General features: G+C 40.0%; 1 protein-coding gene across 1 annotated transcript; it reads right to left on the bottom strand.

The window, feature by feature from the left end:
- Positions 1–5,788: 5,788 nt before the first annotated feature.
- SLC35A1 (solute carrier family 35 member A1) lies at positions 5,789–25,409 on the bottom strand. Its single transcript, XM_075202750.1, has 8 exons — positions 24,888–25,409; positions 21,386–21,563; positions 16,467–16,626; positions 16,064–16,216; positions 8,935–9,001; positions 8,383–8,559; positions 7,701–7,835; positions 5,789–6,576 (listed from the first exon to the last, which is right to left on the bottom strand). The coding sequence occupies exons 1-8, from the start codon at positions 24,898–24,900 to the stop codon at positions 6,443–6,445; spliced, it is 1,017 nt and encodes a 338-aa protein (XP_075058851.1). The 5' UTR covers positions 24,901–25,409; the 3' UTR covers positions 5,789–6,442.

Here is a 25,409-nt window from a genome sequence, read left to right as displayed (position 1 = left end):
TAGAGAACGAATTTTTAGATCTAAAATAAGAGGCGGCTTCGCCACTCCTAAATTGAAAACCTACCAACAGGCTGCTATTTTGGATCAGCTTAGAGATTGGCAGGCTTCCCCCCTCATCAAAAAAAAACCTTGGGTAGACATTGGACAATAGTTCCTCTCCATTCCCACTAGCATACCTCTTATGGCTGGACAAACCTAGTAGACCAAATTCAGAATCTACACTTAGAAGTGTCAGAGATTCACTTACCGCTTGGGACAAGATGATGACCCTCTTACTGGACTATCATCTCCCCTCCTCTTGTCTCTCTACAATTGCACTTTCACAACTGATTCCAGATCTCTGCCTTGACTTATGGTATAGGCAGGGTGCTAATCGAGTGCATGACATTCCTGCCCATGATTTCTATAAATATCTTTAAGTCAGGCACTGGATGCAAACACATCCCTCACACCCACCGGTACAGAGTAGAAAAAACTAAGCTTTTCTAAGAGACCCAAGGATGATGCAGAGGATTAAGCACAACATTTTAACATTTAGTCTGGTCTAAAAGCATTGCCCAAAAAATCGTGACAGCCCTGTCATAAACTGAACTACAAATTCCACGAGGAAGGCCTTTACTGGCATTTAGATCAAAGTACAGAGTCTTGTGTAATGGTGGATTGCAGCCGGGATTAATTAGTATTGAGCGATGATGATGTACACCCTGATGAGGGTCAGAATAATGACAATGTAGATTGCAGGTGCTGGGATCTAGCTGAGCGAAGGAAGCTAGCTGATGCTGGAATGCTTATTAATATTTGGTTAAAATGACATGTTGGTAATTTTATGTTTTCTACATTTTTGTTTTTGACATTTATGTTAGAGACTTCTGTAATGGTGATTTCCTTCGGGGTTGAATTAATATTGTGTTAGGATGAAATTTGTTTTCAATCATCTGTTTTATTCTAAAGATCCATAGGTGAGCCCCTCACAGAATACGATAATGTAGGAATACAATCGTGACTACTGAACCAAAAGTGCTGGTTACCATCTTCTTAAAGCCTGTGACAGTAACAGCTGCAAAAGCCTCTCTAGAAGCAACAGTGCCAAATATAAGTTCCAAGAAGATTCTGCTCTTTATCCAGAATTACTCATCATGTAATGTGATACAGGAGGGACAAATATATTCTATATTAGCCTACTCTCCTGGAAGAGTAGGCATACCACCGAATCCTGGCAGAGACGGGGCCTTAATGGTGGAATTTGTGTCATCAGGCCCTGAATCCTGGTATACAATACTGCAAAATGCTGCAATACATAGTGGGTGGGACCATGCCCCCTCCTGCATTTGCTATTTTATAAAAGTTGTCAAGTATGAAATACTCTAGCCATTGAAACTTAATAGCTTTGACGAGCCTAGTTCAGGCTGGACTAAACATCACATTGGCAACTATTGACTATTTATACTCCTGCAGAATGTATACACTTTGGGATGATGATGGGTGTACATCATCTTTAATCAGAAGAATCATGCTCTTAAGTGTTATTTTCCATTGTTGCTTGACCACTCGTCTTATGAAAGATAAGCCATTAATATGTTTGAGAAAACTAATATTAGACTAAATACTAACCCTAAATATGAGACTTTTTTTAGGAAAAGGCGGTCAGTTAAAACATTTATCAGGGGCCTTACTGAGACATGAGACAAAACATTAGAGGACGCAAGTAATTAGAGGTTGCTGCAGTAAGCTTTAAAACTAATTGAGGAAAAACTAAATCTTCAGCAACAGTGGAATATTTAATCTGAAACACTTACATATGTGCCCTGTTCACATACTGTGCTCATATTTAAATCTAAAGCTGCCAAATGTGGTATATTTTAGAAAACTGTGATAAACCCTTTATTACATTCAGGGCCTCCTAGCGTTGGCAGCAAACCTAGCTAGACGGTGCAATTTTGCACCTTGGTAACACAATGTTGTTCTGCTATTGACAGATTTAGAGTTGGGAGAGGAATGCGTTCTAGCTAATCTCTAAACTACAGTGTACAAATAAAGCTGTACTTGGCTACATGCAAAAGCAGACTGTATCCGCCTTACATTAAAAAAAAAAAATAAAAAAAAAAAAAAATTGTACTCTGCACTCATCTCACCCTACAACCTGTGTACTCGACCCTATTCCCTTCAAACGTCTACACTTCCTCTCCCCCACTGCATGCCCACCTCTTGCTTACCTTTTAAACCTGTCTCTAGCCAATGGCACAATTCCATCCTCCTTTAAACATGCACTTATCTCAACAACTCTAAAGAAACCATCTCCCTATCCAGCTTCTTTCTCCAACTCTGCCACCTCTACACTGGCCACACCAAATGTAGATCTCTTCCCCTGACCTCTCCAATTCTGTACTCTCTTGTGTGAACAACTGTTTTTCTGTTATGTCCATATGCATATCCCAATGCTACACAAAGTCCCACACAGGACTGTTCCCCGTAGTCAGAGTCACCACCTCCCTTCAAATCACCCTGTCAATAATACCACAATTTTCTCAGTTCCCAAGTCAGCTTCCTTGGTGTCACACTTGAATTTGACTTCTACTTTATTCCTCACACACAGACATCTCCAAGTCCTGTTGACTCCACCTTGAAAACATTGCTAGAATACGCCCTTTTCTTACCAAACGTGTTACCAAAACTCTTATCCATTCTTTTACCATCTCCTGTGTTGACTACTGTAACCTCCTGCTATCTGACATTCCCGGCACCCATATAACCCCACTTTAATCCATTCTAATTGCTGCTGTAAGACTGATATTCCTCTCTCACCACTCCACATCTGCTGCATCACTTTCAAATCCCTACACTGGCTCCCTGTGTCCTCCAGAACCCAATTCAAATTACTCACCTTTACCTACAAAGCACTCATCACCCTTCATATCCCACCCCTTAGATTTCCCTCTGACCAGCGCCTTGTCTCGTCTCGTCTCCGGTAACTTCCTCTCAATCCCGCCTACAAGACTTCTCCCATGATGCTACCCACTTATGTAATTCTCTACTATACTCAATTAGGCTTTCCCACGGCCTTAAAATCTTTAGATGCTGTCTGAAAACCCATTTATTTTTTTTATTTTTTTTAAGAGCTTACCGTATCCACAACTATACTATTCACGCAATGCACCCTTCACAACTGTTCCAAACTCCACTCTGAGCCACACTCACTCATGTTCAGCTTTGCCCTCTTCCACTTAGAATGTAAGCTCTCTGATGAGCAGGGTATTTCATACTTTGTTTTCATGTCTGCATTTATTTTGTCAACATTTTCTGTCCCTTTTTTATACCGGTCTTGTTTTCCCTACTGTAAGGCACTACGGCGCACTTCGTTGCCTTACAAGTCTACGATAATAATAATTTAACAAACATTTACATCAATTTGATTTCCCAAATTACTTGCCGTTTCATTATTCAGATAGTATCCCTATCTCTCTAATTCTGGGTACACACTACAGATAATTACTGCAGATGCGATTTCTGTATCTATTTTACCAATGACGGAAAGTCCTGATGAGCATGCAGATTTACGTGTACACACCTACATGATTTACCCTCAGATCTGTGCTCTTCATCTGTCATAGCCATCTGCTGAAGATCATGACTCTGCATAGTCTATAGAGATCTGCCTAAACTGCTGGTCTTGAGTGCATACACATCTCCACATTCGCCCAACATTGATAGTGATTTTTAGCCAGTTTGTAAAATCAAATCATTGTACTTTGGTACAATAAAATATGATTGTGGAAGCGTACACACTAAAAAGATATCGACCTAACAGTCGTTTATCGTGTGATTGGCACGATACTTGATTGAAAAGACCTGTAATGTGTACTCCGCTTAACACACAGGATAAGGATAACAATTCCCTGCTGTGCACTCAGGCTTAAAAGATGTGTTGGTCACTCAAAGATCAAAGGTTTAATTAGCATGGCATTTTCTTGCTTCAGAACAGTTACCGATCAAAGTTGCTTTGAAAATGGCATACTAACTCATAAATCAATACATGAGCAATCTGACAATAAATACATTTTCACTTGCAGCGTCAGGACCTAATCCTTTCAGCACCGTGCGCCAGTCACTAACTGTGCCATACATTAAATATATACATTTAAAATAATAAACATTCCCTTTAATACATTTTCACATCCCCGGGGGCATAGTACTGGGGTTTAATCCATTCGGCGTCACAGCATTGGGTACTGACCCATTCGATACTATGGCAGACATTTGAAAAAACGTGGGGCACGTAGGATCAAGGGGCACCCCACCACACCATATATTTGAGTTGTTTTTTTTCTATTTTAACTATTATTTTAAAATAAATAACTAAATAAATAAAACCAATAAATATATATTTATCCAAAAAGTATAAAAAAAAATGGGAGCTTCTGTGAGACTTCAATACAAAATTGTTAATAAATCAAATTAATTCTCAAAACAAAAGGAGATTTGCGCTCTTCTTAACTGTGTATATTGTTCCAACTAAATAAACAATGCATACAGTGGAAACAATACATACTGAAAATATATCTTCAAGGTGTACAGTTGTTCTGTGCAAGTTACTGAAACACGAGTGAAAGATAGTAAACTATCGGTCATGACTATCATCCTTCATTTTCACCTGGCCTGTAGCAGGTGCAAAAGATATGGCTGAAAACAAGTGCTCTTACAATAAACACAACCCTTACTGTACATGGCCCTTCGAACAGTAAGGGCTGCCCCTTCTCTCCCCTGTTTCAACTCTCAAGTTGTAAGGGGTTGTAAGTGTTAGATGCTTGCAGATATGAATTCTATTCAAGTGCATACGTTTGGTTTCTGTTCATGCGCACTGTGAAATCACAAAAGATACGCTACGCAAACGGGCGTATGCCCAGACTTGAATCAAGCACCAAGTGGGGTTTTTTTTCCCCCCACAAAGTGTAAGGATATGTACAGTTAAACAACAGTTTTATATACAGGGAACAACCTCTGAGACCTGCCAGTAATCACCTGCTGCACCCTGCCACTTTTTTTTCCACTTTCCTGGTCTTTGTAACTTGGTAATTATATATGTGTTTTCTCTCTGTGCTTTACTAATTCCATCCAACTGCTCAACACCAGCTCTCTCTAACCCATAAACCTTTCACTTTTTACTTCTGCGCTCCACAAACTTTCTCACCAGTGCTCTCATGTTACTAATTCCTGCTCTGACATGATTATCCCATTGCTTAGTATTTACTGCTTTTAACTGTACCATTATTGTACTGCTCTACCATACATTGCTTTGTCATAGTGTTGCCTTTGCATTGCTGATTGTATTGCTACTAAGTGGTAAAATAGCAATGTCATACCTTCTTTGGCAACATCCGAAATTCTACACTACCTAGGCCCAGACACCCTCTAGGCCCCTGTACCATCTTGGACGATGCCCAAATAGATCTCTACACCATCTAGACCACCTAGGGCCATGCGCCACAAGTACAAGCATTGTGACTGTGAGTTGGGACAATGGACTACTTATGTTTAATTCTGGGTTTTTAAAAATACTATAGAAAATGATTGGAAAAAAACCCCCCCAAAAAAATCAAACAACTCACATACCTCCCACACTGCCGTTACCCCAGTACACCTTCCTGTTATACATGTCCTGGGATTATCTCATCTCTCAGTGCCTAAATACATTTTGAGAAATAGACACCAATAGACAGTGGTGTTTTAAATTAAAGTCAATCAATTTTTCCCATTATGGACATTTTTTCACACTATCATGAATAACGACAAATTTAAAGCAATAGTTTATTAAAATCTGTTTTAATAAAAAAAAATCTTCAACATGTTTACCAGTTTCATTAAAAAAACATAATTAAGTGCAAAATAAATCACTGTGGTATCTTCCAAAGGTGGTACTGCTGCACCATTGGCAGAGACACTAGACACGAGAACAGTATGAACAGGAAAGTGAAAGTCTTTGGAGAGTTAGAACAGTCCCATGCAGCTTCTGAGCAGAGGTCTATTATAGTCCTTGTAGAACTAAGTCATAGTTCCATCATATGTGCCCTGTCAAGATTCTACCATCTATGCATACTGCCAGTTCTTGATTTGTTTGTCGAAATACTTTCTTCATTCAGTCCATTCCACCACCAAGTTGCCAGGAATGGGTAAATCCAATAGAAGCTATGCTAATGTCACAATACTCTATATACATTGTCATATTAGGATTTAACTATAATCAACTACCGATATGACCTTCATGTAAAACGGTACTGCATATCTGACGTTCATTTGTAACTGTGCTTTCCAGAGACAAGTAGTATCCAATACTGCAGTGGTCACTGTTGACATTCTGGATGGAAGCATCAGAAAAAATTAATATAAAACATATATTACATTGTATTTTCTTTGTAAGTTGCTTTGGCATTCATCCATCTCCTGACCATCACACACTGATTAGTTTTTCACTGAAGTTGTTGCTGGGTTCCTTTATTTCAATCTTGGTTGTGTCTTTTCTGGGTAACCCATACGTGTATATGGACACGCAGACAAGCAGTGCTCCGACAGAGAACGTTAATGCTAGAAAAAGAAATAAGGCACATCAGTGTTCCTGTAGTTCAGTTTTAATGTAGATCAAGTTGGTGTCTTGCTTTAAATAATCAGGCTACAGTAAAATGGGCCATCTTTCCTGTTAAACGACTAGCATGGACAGTCTGTCCTCACACTCTCCTTCTCTGGCAGCGACTTTCTTAATAGTTATGGCACTTTTAAGGAAAAAAATTAAGAGTTTCTGGAACAGACTGTTAGCACGGCATTTGTTATTCCTTGTCCAGTAATAGATAGCATATCAACCAATTCATAGACACAGATCCACTTAAATGGCACAAGTGCATTACATACCGCATGATGATAACTATGAAAGTCTGACACACAAAGTCAGTATATGAAAATGGAAAAAGATGTTACTTTAAAATGCTTCACATTTTTCTAGCAATCAAAGATAGTTTCTGTAGCAATATTTGGCTATGTGAAGGTCCTCTCCTTCCTACACTAAGGCCATGCTCCTTTTCTCTCAAGTGACTGATGTTGCTGATACTGGAAATCTCTGCCACCCAAGTATTACAAATGTCATTCTAGAAAGAAATGATTTCACTCCACACACCCCCCTTCCCCTGCATATATCCCCTAGTTTTCAGATGTAGGAAAGCCATTAACCACTACTTTATGATAATCATTTTTTACAAGATTTATTACATTACAGATCCATAATGTGCAATGATTTGCCGAAGGCAGGGTGGAGAAAACTGTAGAAAACATAAAACACCTCATCCCACCGGTTTTAAGGCATTCAAACCACATCCCTTCAATTTTTAACCTCTGTTGCTCCCGCTACTCTGTAGGAGACCCCCAGATGGAGAATAAATTAGTCATGATATGGATAGCTATTAACTTTCTACATAAAGTGTAGAAAATCTCTTTAAAGGGTTCAGAAAATAAAATTGTCAGCGTTGGATAGGGGAGACGAGCTAGTATCTAGGCTCTCATAGATAAGATGATAAATAAATTCATGAAAGCTGTTCGGCAAAACCCATCCTAGTGGGAAACAGTTTCTGGTCTAATTTGCACATAACAAAACTCTGGAAACAGAAAGGAAACTAAAAGAATTGTCCGACTATTGGAAATAGAAATGTCATATTACATACTTATCTGTAATCCAAAGATCAACACTGATGCAACTGTTGAGATGACAATAGCAGCAGCTGCTGAGAAGCCCTTCATGATATTATCAGTGTATTTTACTACAACGGATGTGTAGAGACCACCAACACTAGCCAGGACTGTGAGATAGGAAAAGAAAATCAGCATAAATAATACTACTGTTACTTGTATCATATATTGATAAACATAAGACATGTCAGACTGATTTTAGGTGGAAATAATAGGAAAAATCAATAACTTGAGCAACCAACAACATGTCAGGATCATAGGTACCTGGCTGAAGGGTGAGGGACCATTTACATCACCAATCATATCTATTTTGGCATTAAAGTCTATCAATTGTACAGCGACTCCTTGCTAGTGTGTGCAATCAGATTTGTGGTTTCCTCTCTGAATGGGATACATTTTCAGGCACCTCTCATTATTGATTTTAACAGTCCTGAGGCTGACAGGTTTACATTTGACCTCAGGCCCTAGCGTTAATCTTCACATGAAATCCTTCATGCTGATGACCTACACCTTTATTTCATCCAATTGAGGCATACATGGACAAAAACTAGTACATGGTGCAGTGAGGTGAAAATGTTTCTCGATCCAAATCTATTAAACAGTTCTTCTTGACTTTCTGTTTTCTAGATATGGGTAACATATCAAGACAGTACTTACAAATTACAAAGCAGACAAGGTAATTGTAGCCATAGAAAAATCCCTTTTCAATGACAGCTTCTCCATCAGTAAGAAAGACACCAGCTAATGTCACAATGATGCCAGAGATGTACATCTGGATGTTCCTCACCCACAGGGAAGTGTCCGAGCTCTTCAAGACCTTCTCAAAATACACTCCTGAAAAATGGTATGAAAGGTATAATAAGATAACATCTAAAGTTGTAACCGGTAACTATTCAATAATGCCTTTGACAGTTAAAATGGGACATAAATCTGTTCCACAAACTCATCTTTGGTGACAAGGAGCACCCATTACAATATCTGGTACTATGATTTAGGAGGCCGCAAGGAAACTTTACAGCATCAGCAATGTTCTGCCACTGAAATGTAAGACAAAACAGTTCACCCTCCTCTACACAAAATTATACATGTTTACAAAACACTTTACATGGAATATAAAGTGCACCAATGCATAGGACCTACATAGTTTTTTTTAAAAAAAACAGCAACAAAAATAGTGAATCATATAACACAACCAAAATAAATATATACCAGCAAATCCCGAGCACAGCACGGCAACAGCCACAGCACCAAATCCCACCAAATGATTTTGTTCAACCTAAGGGGAGATAGAATGTAAGTCACTGTAATGCTGGACATGTACAGTAGCTTCCCTCTAATAATCATCAAACATTTCTTCTTCTTTTTTCTAAATACTATGCAGTAGTATCATATTACTTAGTACTAAAATGGTAAATGTGCCATGTTTATATCACTGCAGCTCAGCAGTTTCAGCCCTCGCCATAGTAACTCCTGAAGCTGTATATGAAATTAATTAGTATTTTATTGTAGTGTCTTGTTCTCATGTCCATCTTTAGCACGTATAGTAACTATATGTGAAGAGATTGCACCAACATGCTTAACCTTTTTACAGACTGCTGTACCAACTGTAACAACTGCTTCTAATAACAGACTAACAGAATAATAATATCTACTGCACAATACTGAATTAAGTATATTAATGGAATAGCAACAATAAACTTGCCAATGTTGTACTGGTTTACTCCAAGGGCTCATACATGCGAGCGTTTGTTTTGCATCTGTACAGCCCTGTTTCATACGTGCAACATCTTCAAAGCTGAAGCACCCTCACGTAGAATGGTATGTATGTCTCACTGAAGGAATAATTCAGGACCTACAGATGCGGTGCCTTTTTGCCCAGTATGCAATATCTTCCAGATATCAAACATACTGCTTGCTGTACACGTTGATCGCAGAGGGCGGGAGGGAGTGTGAATAGAGATAAGGTTAGAGATGTAGGGAGCAGTGGAGTTGGCGAGGGCCTTATAAGTGAGAGTGAGGAGCTTGAAAAGGATTCTGTAGGGGAAGGGGAGCCAGTGAAGGGCTTGGTAGAGTGGGGAGACAGAGGTGGAACGGCGAGAGAGGAAAATAAGCCTAGCAGCGGCGTTAAGTACAGATGTAAGAGGAGCGAGATGAGAGAGGGGGAGGCAGATAAGGAGAAGGTTGCAGTAGTCCAAACGGGAGATAATCAGAGTGGACGAGAGATTTGGTAGCATCCTGGGAGAGGAAGGGCCGAATGCGGGCAATGTTGCGAAGCTGGAAACGGCAGGATTTGGTGAGAGAGTGAATGTGAGGGGCAAAGGAGAGAGGAGTCGAGGATGACACCTAGGCAGCGAAGTTGGGGGACAGGGGAGATAGAGGAGTTGTCAACAGTGATAGAGAGGTCAGAGGGGAAGGAGGTATGAGAGGGAGGAAAGACAATGAGTTCAGTTTTAGCAAGATTGAGTTTAAGAAATCTAGAGGACATTCAGGAGGAGATGGCAGAGAGGCATGCGGATACCCTGGAGAGAAGGGAGGGAGAGAGCTCAGGAGAAGAAAGGTAGAGTTGAGTGTCATCAGCATAAAGGTGGTACTTGAGGCCGAAGGAGCTGATGAGTGCACCCAGAGAAGAGGTGTATAGTGAGAATAGTAAGAGTCCAAGGACAGAGCCCTGAGGGACCCCGACTGGAAGGGAGGAAGAGGGGGAGAGAGACTCAGAGAAGGAAAGGTTAGCAAGGTAAGAGGTGAACCAGGAGAGACCGCCGGTACCGGAGAGGCCAATGGACTGGAGGGTGTGAAGCAGGAGGGGGTGGTCAACGGTGTCAAAGGCTGCTGAGAGGTCGAGGAGAATCAGGAAGAAGTAGTGGCCCATGGCTTTAGCCGAGAGTAAATCATTCGTAGCTTGAGCCAGGGCAGTTTCAGTGGAATGGAGGGGTCGGAAGCCTGATAGGAGAGGGTCAAGGAGGGAGTGTTCAGAGAGGTAGGTGGAGAGACGGTTGCAGACAAGTCTCTCGAGTATTTTGGGGACAAAGGGGAGAAGGGAAATGGGGCGGTAATTAGAGAGTGAGGTGTGGTCAAGGTTGGGTTTCTTGAGAATGGGTGAGACAAGAGCATGTTTAAAGGCGGAGGGGAAGATGTCGGTGGGGAGAGACAGGAGAGTGTTAAAGGTGGCGAAGAGGCGGCGGGGGTTGAAGGACTGGGAGGAGATGAGGGATTTAAAGAAGGATTGCTTAGCGAGCGAGAGGGCAGAGCTGTAGGAGGAGAGGAAAAACTTGCGAGAGCATTTTTGGAGGAAGCGGGTAAGTTTGGAATGCCAGGGTTGGGGATTGGAGCAGCGAAGGTGGATAGGCTGGGCAGGGGCGACCGCATCAAGGGCAGAAAAGAGGGTTTGGTTATAGAGGGAGACCACCTGATTGGGGCAGGACAGGGTGGAAAGGGGAGAGAGGAGAGTTTCGAGAGAAGAGGACAGCATAGCAGGATCAAGGGTGTCGAGATCGCGTCTGGACCAGGAAGATTTGGGTGGGGGGAGGGGTGCAGGAGTAGAGGAGAGAGAGAATGAGAGGAGATGGTGGTCCGAGAGTGGAAAGGGGGAGATAGAGAAGTCGGACAGACTGCAACGGTGGGAGAAGACAAGGTCAAGGGAGTGACCAAGGCAGTGGGTAGAAGAGGAGGTCCACTGGGAGAGGCCAAGGGAGGAAGAAAGGGCAAGGAGTTTGACAGAAGCAGGGTCGGTGGGGTTGTCAATAGGGATATTGAAGTCGCCAAGGATAATGGAGGTGATGTCAGAGGAGAGGTGGTGTGGGAGCCAGGCAGCAAAGTTGTCAAGGAAAAGGGAGGAGGGGCCAGGGGGACGGTATATGACAGAGACGCGGAGATGGATGGGGTAGAAGAGACGGATAGAGTGGACTTCAAAAGAGGAGAAGGAGAGGGAGGGTTCAGGAGGAATGAGTCTGAAAGTACAGGTGGAGGATAGGAGAATGCCCACTCCACCGCCTGGGCGGTCTCCAGGTCTGGCGGAGTGGGTAAAGGAGAGGCCGCCATAGGAGAGAGCGGCAGGGGAGCTAGTGTCGGAATCGGTGAGCCAGGTTTCAGTAATGGAAAGAAGGTTAAGAGAGTTAGATAAGAAGAGGTCATGGAGAGAGGGGAGTTTGTTGCGGACGGATCTAGCATTCCAGAGGGCACAGGAGAAAGGGAGGGAGGGGAGATGGGGATAAGGTTGGCAAGGTTAGCGGTGCGCGGGGGAGTGCGGGGACAGAAGCGTGAAGTAGGGCGAGGTGAGAGTATGGGTATGGCAAGTGAACAGGGAGGCATAGTGAGATGAGAGAGGGGCGGGGGAGGAGTGGAAGAAGTAGAGGGGACAGAGGAATCGTCTGAAGCAGAGGGGCGGGAGAGGAGGACAGAGGGAGTCAGAAGGTAGACAAGAGGAAATGAGATAAGTGAGTTAAATAAAGTAATAGTCAACAATGACAATAACGGTGGGGAGAGGTGAAGCAAAGAGGCAAGGCAAGCCTAGTAAAATGAGACAGAGAGGAGTGAACGGGGAACAAAGACAAGAAAGGCCAATAGACGGAGAGCAGAGGAATACAAAGGGAGAAATAAAATGCAGTTGGAATAGATTAAGAAATGCAAATAGAAATAATTAAATACAGTAAATAAATATAGTAAATACAATAAAAATACAGAGAGCGAAAAAAAAATAAGGAAGAAAATATAAAAATAAAATAAAGAAATAAAAATGGAATAAAAATAAAAATAAGGCCTACAAAAGGTAGCCGAGAACAATAAATACAGTACAGTATGGACTAGGGTGAAAACAGGAGAATAAAAATAAACCCGGGAGATGAGACAATGTCACTGGGAGAAAGTCTGTGAAGTCTGTGACTGCCAGGAGACTTTGAAGCAGGAGCGGAGAGACCATGGGAGGATGCTGGATGACCAGGAGAGAGGAGAGCTGGAGAGAACCAGATGGCATGGGTGGAGAGGTCCAGAGCAAGTGAAGAGGAAGAAGGAGTCCAGGAGCCAGGGGCGTCAGAGGAGGGAGAGCAGCAGTATATACAGGAGCTTCTGTGGGCGTCAAGGGTGGGACATCACTGGAGGCAGCAGCGTGGAGAAGGACCCAGCAGCGTTGAGAGGCGGCGGCAGCAGCGAGGAGAGGTGCGGCACCAGAGACTGGGGATCCGAACCGGAAGTGGGCCGCAGTCGTCAAAAAGGCCAGGAACCAGGAAAGTCACTGGGTGGAGGAGGTGGAGGACATCCGAAGAAGGCAGAGGTGAGGACATCCGAAGAAGGCTGTGAAACGGCATCCAAGGCAAGCCGACCGGAAGTGGATCACGATGGGGAGAGGAACAGCATTGGAGACCGGAGGAGTTGACCGGAAGTAGGCCTGAAGAACCAGCAGACGGACCAGGCAGTAGAAAAGTCAGATTGAGGACATCCAGGGAGAACACAGGAGAGGCAGGAGACGGAGGGTGGATCAGAGGAGAGCCTCCGTAGGGCGGAGGGTACAGCTAGGCCGGAGCCGGGGCCTCGATTAGGCAGATCCGACCGGAGGGACTCGGATGGACGATAACAGGAGAGGGCACAGCAGGGCCAGGAGAGGCTGAAGACCAAGGCCGAATCCGATGGAGAGCAGGTGGGAACGTGTAGCACTGCTGGAACCGGGGGCTCAATTAGCAGAATCCACCCGCGGATAGCGGTGCCAAGCAGGCGTTGGATCCCGGCTGGAGGTGAGGGATCCGTGGAGAGCAGAGCCATGCAGGAGTTGGAGCCAGGCAGCAGGTGAGTGGAGGTAGGCAGGCAGGGAGCGTAGCCGGGGCTACTCCACAGGATTTAGGAGCCCAGGACTTGGACCCCAGTGGAGAGCTCTCACGGCACGTCCGTGCTGCATGGGAGCAGAGTTAATGGTAGTCTTTATATCAATTTCAATGGCATAAAGATAATTGCACAGATAAGTAATATCAATATCACAGCGTATGTGATATGAGTATGTTCTCCCTGTGTTTGCATGGGTCTCCTGCAGCTGCTCCGGTTTCCTCCCATAATTTAAACATACTGGTGGGTTAATTGGCTTCTGACAACCCTAGTGTGTGTTGTGTAACATGTGGACACTAAATAGAGGTTGATAAAACTAATGTCATCATCTTGGTGGATTGCCTGAGAGGAAATGCAGGCAATATGTAACGCGATTACTAAAGCTATATATAACAGCACATAAAAAATTGCAAAAGGTTTATTAAGCACAGCCAGGCAGTCAGGAATGCATTATGTAATACATACTCCAATTTGTTCTCACAACTAGCAAAAAATATAGTTGAGACTTGAAACAGACTGTTTATTAAATATTTACTTATCCCATATCATGATTCATTACTTCAGTTGACTAATTTTGAAAATATTTGAAGACGTGCATTCCGAGTGGCCTCCCTTCCAGCAAATACACTAATGAGGCAAAACCATTACTTTACTTAAATAGCAGAGAACATTTTGGTTAAAATCACAGATTACACCACAGGTGTTCTATACTAGAGAGGAGTATTGTGTAATTTGTAGTAGTCACTGTTTTCACCATGCAGGCCTAGACTTTTCTTTTGTTCTGAATGTATTTATTTTCTCACAGTCTGACTGTAATGGGAGTGTGCTGAATACATAGAACACCTATAGATTGAACTTGTAAAAGGTCAATTTGCTGATATATGTAAGTTAAGTGTCAGAACTGATTAGAGAGAGGCTTATTAGTCACTGATGCCTTAGTTATATAAACAAATTTCTGCCATAGACTGTTACCACACCCTTTTCTCAAACACACTGCTATGCCTTCACCTGCAGAAAGCATCACCCATATTTTGCACATGTATTTAATGAGCTGGTGCTATACTATGCCTGAACATCTACTAACCTGGTGACTAACATATAGAGCGGATTTACATGGATATATTGCCATGTATAAGTAACATAAATGCAATTGAAAAATGATCATGTTCCAATGCTGGAGATCTTATTCACACAATCCCGTATGAATGAACCCAGCATTGGCCTACAGTGATTAATAAAACCTTTTTGCTTGCATTTAACGTCAATTCAGTGTATTGTTAGAAATGTACCATATAACTGTATTTAGGTACCATGGACCGCTATGCAATGCAACAGTGTGAGTATACATAAGCGTATAGTATTATAATCCCTACACCTGTCCCTAAGAGGCCATTCCCTTAAATTTCTTATAAGGTAAGGAAAATTACAGTAGTCTGCATCCAGTTGCTATTACTTGGAAATGCCATTTACTGATACTCATAATCTCGTTTAGCACTGACAGGCTATTGTTCTCAGCCAATGCGTTGGTATAAGCTATAAAGTAAAGAAGCAGATGGCCTACTATGTGATGACAAGTCTGCAGTTATCACTTCATGAATACTTCTTGCTGGTAAATTGAAGAAAGGGGAGATATCATCATCTATTTATCTATATAGCGCCACTAATACCGCAACACTGCACAGAGAACTCATTCCCATCAGTCCCTGCCCTATTGGAGCTTACAATCTAAATACCCTAACATACACACATACAGACCGAATGAGACTAAGGGCAATTTAAGAGCAGCCAATTAATCTACCAGCATGTTTTTGGAGTGTGGGAGGAAACCGGAGCACCCGGAGGAAACCCACGCAAACACGGGGAGAATATACAAACTCCTCACAGATAAAGCCATGGTCGGGAATCAAACTCATGACCCCAGTGCTGTGAGGCAGAAGTGCTAACCATTAAGCCACTGTGAGAGGGGGGTAAATTCAAACTGCCACATAGCGCACTGCTGAATAGGCCATAACCGAGCATGAAAGGAAATGTTCAACATGTTCCCATAAAGTATTCTCACAGACAAGAAATTTACATGTTATTTCCCAGAGCAACCAATCATCTACCAGGTTATTGTGATGAAGATAACATTTGATTGGGTTGCTGCACATGTTCTACTTGCACTATTTTATTACTGTACATTAGCTTACAAAGTATAGATTACAGCCTAGAGAGCAAGTAATTACAATGTGTATTTACATGACTCATTCACTGCATGGTACATTTTCACACATACACATGTGAATGTATTCTTGTTTAGCACCATGCTGGCTGCGTAATCAGTCTAATATACACTGCAACAGATGCAGCTCATGCAAGGTTAACACACCTGTGTAAATGAGCACCTAAACATATTCACCGGAGATAAAGACAGTTGTGCAACGTCTCCAAAATGTATACTCTGTTTTCCATAAAATGTGCATGGATATATTGCTCAAAATAGTCAATAGTTATGGTAAAAAAGCTGAACCACAAAACAACATCAACTAACCTGAACTCTTGTGGCTTCTGCTGGGCTATACTGCACAAGCACGACACCTCCACACAAAATGAAGACGGAGAACCACTGAAGTTTGCTGAGCGAGCGGTTTAGCATCAGTACTGTACATAAAGCAGTACATGGGATTTTTAGCTGGTATGTCACCTAAAAAGGGTAGGAAATAGACAATTGCTAGTTAAATAGAGGAGTGTTTTACTAGGGAAAATGATACACCATACAAAATAAACTCTAAAATACCTACTGCTTATTTTTTCGACAAAGTAAAAGAATAACATAAAATGACCTAATGCGACAGAGGAAAAGAAAATACAGAAAAAAATGTAGTATGTTACTGGGCTTAGGGGAAGGGACAATACTGTTTATGTCTAATAAACACAAAGTCATTGCCGCTCACCTGATAAACTGCAGCATCCAGATTACTCAGTGCCACAAAAGCCATGTTGTTCTGCAAGGCATACACCAGAGACGGCACAGAAAGCTTAAGCATCTCCTTTGGACTTCCTATCACATTTTCCTTTAAAGAGTTACACAATCTACTAGGACTTCCAGTCTCTCTATATAACAAAAATAGAGAAAATTAATTTCATAGACAAATACACATCAAAATAAAAAGCAGAAATGACACACTCACAACCATAAATGAGTGCAAAGTCTTCAAAATGGATTACTTAGGATACCTCCAGACTTTCCTATCAGTTACCAGAAATATATTACCACTGCATGACGCGATTGCTTTCCCCTCTTTGTGACCAAGCCATAATTTTGGGAGCATCCATTTTTTCTTTACCAATTTAAAATTTTATTACGTTTCTCAGGAGATAAGAGGCTTCCTTCTGGTAGCATATATTTATAAAGGGAAAATAGGCAAAATTAGGGAGAATAATTCTATCTTTACAAGGTTAATGGAAGATCATCAATTTACATAAATATGAGATCAATTAGGGATCCTGAATAGAACACTAAATATGTGTAGTTTATTTAGAATTTAAAGAAATGATAGGGCTTTAAGTAAAAATATGATTTAAGCCAGAACGAGTAGAGCTGCTTTATATAGTCATGTGTAAAGCAAACAAAAAGCAGCTTGGACTAGCCTTTGAGCATTTGTAAACCTGACCGCACAGAACAGAAAGAGCGCTCTAAACAGGATAGTTTAACATTTGTTAAGTATTAGACAATTTACCTGCCATTAAAAGGGAACATATACATGGAAATAAGTTAAAATACTTCAGAAGTGAAAACTCCTTATCATATTAAAACTTAAGTTCCACATTAAAAACAGGATTCAAACAGTTTACACAACAATACTAGTTTCTAAATAACCAGTACACAAGATACATAAGGGTTTTAAAGACAACCTGCCATTGTGGAAGCTGCCATTTTGCAGTCTATCAATTCCTTTTGAGACATCACTGAGACACACATAACCACCCTCTATGAGGTATTGGTTCTTACTGAACTCCTGCATTTTAATGGATATGGATTCATCCCAAAAATCTGCAGCGTATAAAAGGACAGGTGCTCTATAAAAACGTAAACTATAATTTCAAAGCTAAACGTAATTTTATACCAAAAAAAGGTATCACAAAGGACCACTGATTTAAATTGGATGTTTTCCATCTATTGTACGTTTTACTGAATATGAAGGTTGTGAAGTAGCACATTAAGTAGTAATGTGTGTCATGCAATAATATAGATAATTATCGGAAATGAGTCACATGTTGCATTGCTCTACATATTGTAATGTACACAAAATGATAGTTAGAATTACTTCAATGATTTATTATTTCAATTATTTCAAAGATATTTAAAATAGTAGGATTAACAGACTGCCATGAGAATATGAAGACATTAGGTGTAATTAAAACTAATTAACTTAGATACACTAATCCTGCAGTGTTATTATCATAGCTAAATTACAGTCTTTCACCCTGGTAAGTGAACCATAGCAGGGCGGAAACTGAATTAGTTACTGATTATTCACAATGTAAGTAAACCAACATATGTATGCTGCCAGAAACTTTCCTTTGAATAAAGAACTAAATATTTATTTAGATGGATACTACAATAAAAATATTATCTTTTGTAATGTTAGGAATCTTTATAAATATTGCCACCCAGAACTAAACCACTGTTATACTGGGCACCAGTTCAATAAGAGTTGAAGACATTAGGTGTTGGGCGTGCTGAAAGTGACCACTGATCATTCTCACAAATAGTGGGGCTAATGATGCCAGTCCCCTTCAGATTTCCTTCTTGTATGGAAAGGACTATACAGTATAATTTTAGTAACAGGTAAAAGTACTTATTTAAAGACACACATAGACCATTTCTCTACAATGTACAGGTTAAGAAGTCATGTAACAGAGATGTCACCTAACTTTTCCATAATGTTTCTTTCCATCAAAGGGTTTCAGAGACCCCTGAATGAGGTTTCCTTTTTATCTTACTAATATTCTTTGGCCACTGCAGCATGAGCCCACTAGTTGCATTTGTAGACACCTGTATTTCCAGGTTGCTAAGCATGATTACGCACCATTATGGGGGATATCTAAAAGGAATGGGGCGAGAGTTAAAAATTAAACCCTTTAAATGTGTGTACTGTAAAGTTCAGGCTGATTCCTATGTTTGTATCACTGGCTCCTGATTTGTACATACTATGCTCCATCCTAAGACATAAGATCTCATAAAACAAACATTCTATGTCCTGACCATTTTGAATCTCTTATGACACCTTATATTGTCATTAACTACCACCAAACAGTTGAAATCAGGCAAGAACACATGTTTTTGAAAATCATAAGAACTCTAACAGTCTTGTAAAATTTGAAATTGGTCACAGCTGTATTATTATAATGTGACTGTTGCACAATTGTGTGATTGTCCAGCGTATGTGTTGAGAAAGGGGTCAGGCAGTTTAACAGTGTTCAATATGAAACTAACCGATATCAAATATAGTGACAAAGACAGAAAAGTCAAACTTTAAAGAAAAGCAGAGGAATAGATAGAGTTGCACCGTATGTGTTACAAGCCAAAAAACATAAATATAGTAAGATTTTCTACTGTGCTTACTGTATATTTCGCTCTTTGTAAGGTCAGAGTGACAAATATAATATTTTATTTTTTAAGTTCTTCATAAACTGTGCTTAAACACTACTGACTACTTCTCTGCTTCATTTCGTACTACTAAAATTTAAGGAACTGCAGCAGGAAGTAGCACATCCCACAATACATCGAATGGTAGACTTACATGTGATTTCCACCACCCTATGCATGAGCTGGAAGAGAGCTACAAACCTATAGCATAGTGACATTTTTTGACCCCTTTCTATTCTTTCATTAAACAGAAAAAAGAAAGACAACTAGATATACTAAAACATAATTTAATAACCTGTCCTTAAAACAATAAAATGTTGGCTTTATTTTCAGGCCTTTCAGGTCCTGTATAAAAAGCATTTGGACTGCAGCTTTTATAAGGACATATCTCAGTGTGGGGTGTATTAAGCCATATATATTCCACCCATTTATTATGGCACACTTGCTATAAAGTACATTTTGTAGTGTGTACTAAGCAGGCAGTACAAAGAGGTAGTACCGTACCACATAAATCCACATCATATAGTGAGCGATATTATCTCACCTAAGTCACCCACTTACAGCTGGATGGTTTCTGACTTTACAGCACATAAAAATAATTCTATATGAGAAGTTACACTAAATTCTACATAAATGAACAGGATCACCATTTAACTTGATAGTTAAGGATCATTAGAGTAAAGCTAGTCTAAACTACACCGACTTTAGATTTGACATGTTCGGTTTTAAAAAAAATTGTAAATTAAGGTAAAAACCTGTGAAGCATAAATGTGTAATTATGATGGAGTGGAGAATCAGTGAAGAGACTTGTTATATCACAGACTGTGCACAATAAGAATTTGCTGAAATGCTAAGAATTTCCATTACAAGCTGTCTTGCAGGTCCACGGCATGACTGGCTATTAGGCAGGATGCTGTCAGCTCACATGTATTTTCCTGTAAGAAGGATGCATGGTCCAGGAGATAACCCGTGACTCCTGGGTCCCCAGAAATGTGAACAGAAGTCATGTATGAAAGGGCAAGTATTCAAATACAAGTCACATGAACAGAATCCCCAAAACCATCATTTTGAGGTTAAAAAAACAAAAGAGAAGAAATAAAAGTGACTCATGTGACCTGAGGTTTGCTTACACCATAAAATCAAACACATATTTCTATAAATGAGGTAACACACTTATAGGAATCTACTCACTTGTCCTGTTAATTTGGGTTCTTACATTTAAAATCTAGAAAAATATATTGTCAGTTAAAGATTTGGCTGTAAAAAATGGGAAGACCTGAGAAAACTGGGGCACAAAGGAGTGGACCTCATTACTCATCCATGTGTAAGCTCCTAATAGGTCCCTTATAATAAAATATATTTTATGTGAGAAGATGAAGAGATTCTCAAAGCACTATCAAAGTTAATTTCCAAGGTTACCACAGTAACAAATTTTCCTGCCAGAACAATTTTGGGTCACGTGCAGCTGATAGAAAATGACGGCACATACTGGCTGGTAGCAGTCATCTGATTGCATCTTCCACCATTCCCGATATTGATCCACTTGCTTGATAATGGCTGTAGCTCATGTGACCAGCTTTATGCAATCTTTGGTTCTCCAACAGGCTGAAACTTGTAGTTCCACAACAGCTGGAGAGTTTTGAGTTGCCTAAGTCTTGTGCAGATGAAGATTCGCAGCCAAAGTTAACCTAACATGTACTACCCCAATTATATGTATATTATCTACTCTGAACATATATAGCATAAAAAAAACTCTATGTTCTGCATAACTGCATATATTAATATGGATGTGAGCGGCCACACTAGTTGCTCAGCTGAGTTAAGTATTAACCAGAGACTACCATAGAAAAGTGGCTTCAGTTAACACATTATCAATGAGAATGTAATATAGCAGTTTGGCTTAACAAAACAATGTATTCCAGTGAACAGTGATTATCCATGGCCCTCTAAATTCACATAATTGTCTATTAGTGTGCAGTAGTTATGTCCTATTTTCCCTACTGTACTGTGGAGCACTGCGACGCCTTATAAAGCTACCATAACATATACAGTAAAAAACATATTGTATTGAAACATCCATCAACAAAAATTTCCCTCACATTATACAATTATTATTGCATCAAAAAGTGACTGACACATACAGGTATACCAGCATCTTTAGTAAATTTTAAAATACAGAAGAAAAAAAAAAACAACAACGAGTAGCAACATGGTACTTACTTTGCCAAGATAACCAAACTCAGTAGTAACTTTATAACTTCAGTCACGCAAACAGCAGTTGTAGAAAAGTACATATCCGTTGTTACCGTTCTTGTGTATCGCAAGGCTACAGTATATGCAGCAGCCACCAGAGTCATTACCAGTAAACAATAGAGCTTGAAAAGCAAACTGACATTCTCTGAGAAAGAAAAAACAAAGAAACAACAAAAGGTGAGAACTAACAAGGGAAGCTTAAACACACTGGAAGTAATTTTATATAGCCAACAATATATTCTTTATTGTAAATTAAATTAATACGTCACTTTGGTTTATCGACATGTAAAAAAGTACAAGCAGCAAGTTGAGCAATTTCATGCAGAGACACTATCAAACAATTATCACTATTCATATATTAAAATGTTTGGCATGACTGCTCATTATTTATAGCACTGCAAGATTACATAATCACAGCAATAGCATTACACAAACTCCACTTTGTAACTTTATATTACTTTTAATAATATTTTCTGAGTAACGTAACCAATTTTAACCCATAACTATATTATTTGTCAATTTTTCTTTTTATGTGAAACTCAACATTTGTTCCCTAGCATTTGAAGGGAATAACACAATAGCTGTTTTAGAACTGAAAACTCTCTCTCCCATTCTTCTGATATCTAACAGATGATCGCTCACTGCTACTTGTAAAATAAAACAAATAAATTTAGTAACAAGTTACTAAGCTTAATTGTTTTATTTTACCACTAACAGTGACAAGTCCACTTTAATCTTATCAGAAACCGTTGAGGAAAAAGAAAAAAAATCCAAAAACAGAGCACAACATATACTGGATACTGCATTCAATAGTTTACTGCTTGGACCTTTGACAACTGATTGAAATGTTATACTGCAAACCATTTCCTGATGAATGGTTGACTCTACCTGACTCTTACCTTGCCTTTTTGAAAATCTAATGGTACCTTCTTAGTCCACTTGTCTCACTCATTGAAACATTATATACTTGTACCAGTTTAATCATTCCTCAGTCAAGTTGTCTGGCTCCCTATTTTCTTTACGTCTTACTTACCGCTAACCCAGATGGACTAGGATTTCTCTGTTTATGTCATTACTCGGGATGAGTGAAGTAGTCAACAAGTCAAAATGTATTTCGAGAAAGTTGCAAACTTTTATTTTAAGCTCCATTAACAAATTAATTAGCTCCTCTATCCTATTTTGCAAAATTAGGGATGCAAATATTTCTGCCAAGTTGGATTTACTAGCAGATTTTAAATTAATATGAATTATAGGGGATAAATGAAGGATGGGTTTCAATACTTCAGATGGGCATTATGAATAGCTAGCTATGCCCTTGTCTTTGTAATATCTCAGCTACTATACAGGGCTTTGTTAATGACATATTTAGAAAGTACCTAGGAATGTTTATAGTTGGCTATTGAGAAGATATTTTAATTATCATCCTTAGTACCTGATCCTAAAGACATGTACAACTGGTTTTGGAGAAACTCAGAACTCTTCGTAAGTGAAAATGAAATATGTGTTTTTGAACAGTCAGAAATTCACTTCATGGTCTATATAATTTCCAAAAGAGATTTTCAACTGGATCTTGATGAACAATCAAAGCAGTTTTGGATTAATCTCACAAAGTGTTAAGGTAATTCACAGATTTCTGGGCTTTGCAAACTACTTTTGGCAGTTTATGAAAAGTTTATAATATGTTTCATTCACTAAGAAAAGGGATAATAAATTGACCACTGAAGTGCTTCAGCCCTTAAAAGAAACCTTTAATACTGCTCCAATACTTCGATATCCAGACACCCAAAATTCTTTTATAGTGGCAGAAGAGACAGTATTAAAGGCTTCTCCTTACTATGCGGACCACGTTAGGACATGTCTCATCCTAACCAGAGAATAATAAATACAACTATATTTCATATTTAAACACAGTGTTTAAAAGTAGCTTACTCTCTTCAACTATAACTCAGTCAATAGGTGTAATCAACAGGAGGATTGAGGGATACATGTCACCTTCAACTTTTTAGGTGTCCTTTCTGTCACCTCCAACTTTTGGAAACGACTGCCAGTTCACCAGGCAGAAAATAATCCTAGGCTCTTCTAATCAGATCAGCCACAGGACGGGTGTCCAGCACTCTGTAGGTCTATACACCTAGGTGACCTAGGCTTGATCGGGCCGAGGGAAGTACGATCATTCAAAATTTCATGTTGTGAGCTGAAAGCTAAATACTGAGAGTCCTCCGCAGAGACATTTCAGACAAACAGGTCCCACTCTTGCTGTTCAGCCATACAATAGCAACTGCATGCTTGGGTTAGGAGGCCAATCACCAGGAGTCTGCATTGCACACCAGTCAACTATATCAGGTACCAACGGTTGCCATTCCAAAAATATAATATGCATATTGCTCATGTCACTTCAAACGTTTAGCCCTGGTGGTCCTTCTGAATCAATTAGACCAGAAGTGTCCAAACTCCTCAAGGGCTACCAACAGTTCATGTTGTCTGGATTTCTGTCTATAGAAACAGGTGGGATAATTACTGACCCAGTAAAATAGATTAACTCACCTGTGCTTATTAAAGATATTCTGAAAATATGAACTGTTGGTAGTCCTTGAGGACTGAATTTGAACACCTCTGAAATAGATATTACAATGCTCAAAACAGACACAGCATAAGCATTACATACTTGCCCTAGTCCTCCCCTATGAACCAACCTGTCACAGCTAGAATCACCTCACAATACAATAATTTAATACAATGGTAATTAAAACACTAAAATTATTTAAAGTATTTGACCTAAAACTATTAGTTATGCATGATAAGAAATAATGTACTACCTGTTGTAAAATATAAGAACATAATATATTGTATGGATATTTGAAGTCAATGTGGTATATTTACTAAACTTCAGGTTTGAGAAAGTGGAGAAATTGCCTATAGCAACCAATCAGATTCTCTGTCATTTTGTATAATGTACTAAATAAATGACACCCTTCCAATCAACTTATTAATTCAGCCCAAGTAACTACAATAGTAAATTAAGTGTGATGTTCAGGAGCAAAACATTTTGTGTTGGATGACCTGGCAGTGACATGTGTCTGTTTCAGACACAACACATACAGATTCCCTAGCCTGAATGCAGTCTGTATAGTTATAGATTACATATGACAGCAACGTGTCCTTTCTGGAGATCTGATTAATCAAGCAATTGTTTTTCCAATGTAACACTTTTAATATAATCTCTTTACCAGACACGGAGCTATGTTGTTTCTATCCAGTCATCAAGCATTCTACAGAAACATGTAAAATATCTTGTTCTGTACAGTTATCCTGGTCCATACATGTAATTATCATGTTTACATCCTATGCATGTCATCATCTGCCTCTATCCCACATATGAATTGTATAATGCCTAACAGAGCACAACCATGTGAAAGTTCTCCCAAACCTCTCGCCACCAGTGATGTGTATGTATATAGATAATACTCACCACGGGCTACCATGGTGCCTGTACGTCAGCCGCTCAGCTCCAGTACAGTCAGCTGTACGGACACTACCGGAAGTGACGTCACAGCAGCGCGCATGTGCCCGGCTATGCTCCTCTACCCGTAACAGCAGAGAATGCCCCAGACGTGGAAGTAGCATCACAACACTAGTTGTCAAGCAGACTTATTAGTTATTAGGGCGACGCTTCAAATGAAGTTAAAAATAACCTATGCACAGTTTTTAAAAGCATACACTTAGTCGCCTATACTGGAGAAGACCTTCATATGATTGTTCGTTCCTGTAAAACGCCCCTGTAGTATGAACTAAAAGCTGGACAAATACAATCGTGTATTGGAAATATAGTCTATAGATTGTTATGATGATTGCCGCTTTCTCCAATACACCCCACGGTGCACCACTGAGCTCATTTCCAACCTCCTCTATTCTCTTGTCCCTACTACTGCCTGGTCCTGTCACCGGCTGCTGGTCCTGTTTCTCTGAACTGTCTCACACCACCTAGTCCTCT

The sequence above is a fragment of the Mixophyes fleayi genome, chromosome 3, assembly GCF_038048845.1.
Source record: "Mixophyes fleayi isolate aMixFle1 chromosome 3, aMixFle1.hap1, whole genome shotgun sequence".
Classification (NCBI taxonomy): Eukaryota; Metazoa; Chordata; class Amphibia; order Anura; family Limnodynastidae; genus Mixophyes; species Mixophyes fleayi.
The sequence above is the reverse complement of the archived record's forward strand: the minus strand, read 5'-3'. Positions and strand labels throughout refer to the sequence as shown.

What these genes read in the sequence shown, in the direction of transcription:
- SLC35A1 (XM_075202750.1), bottom strand. An exon ending in CAGAAGCCACAAGAGTTCAG is followed by an intron (nt 9,002 to 16,063) that starts GTTAGTTGATGT and finishes ATCTCCCCTTAG; the next exon opens with GTTGAACAAAATCATTTGGT. An exon ending in GCTGTGCTCGGGATTTGCTG is followed by an intron (nt 8,560 to 8,934) that starts GTATATATTTAT and finishes ACCATTTTTCAG; the next exon opens with GAGTGTATTTTGAGAAGGTC.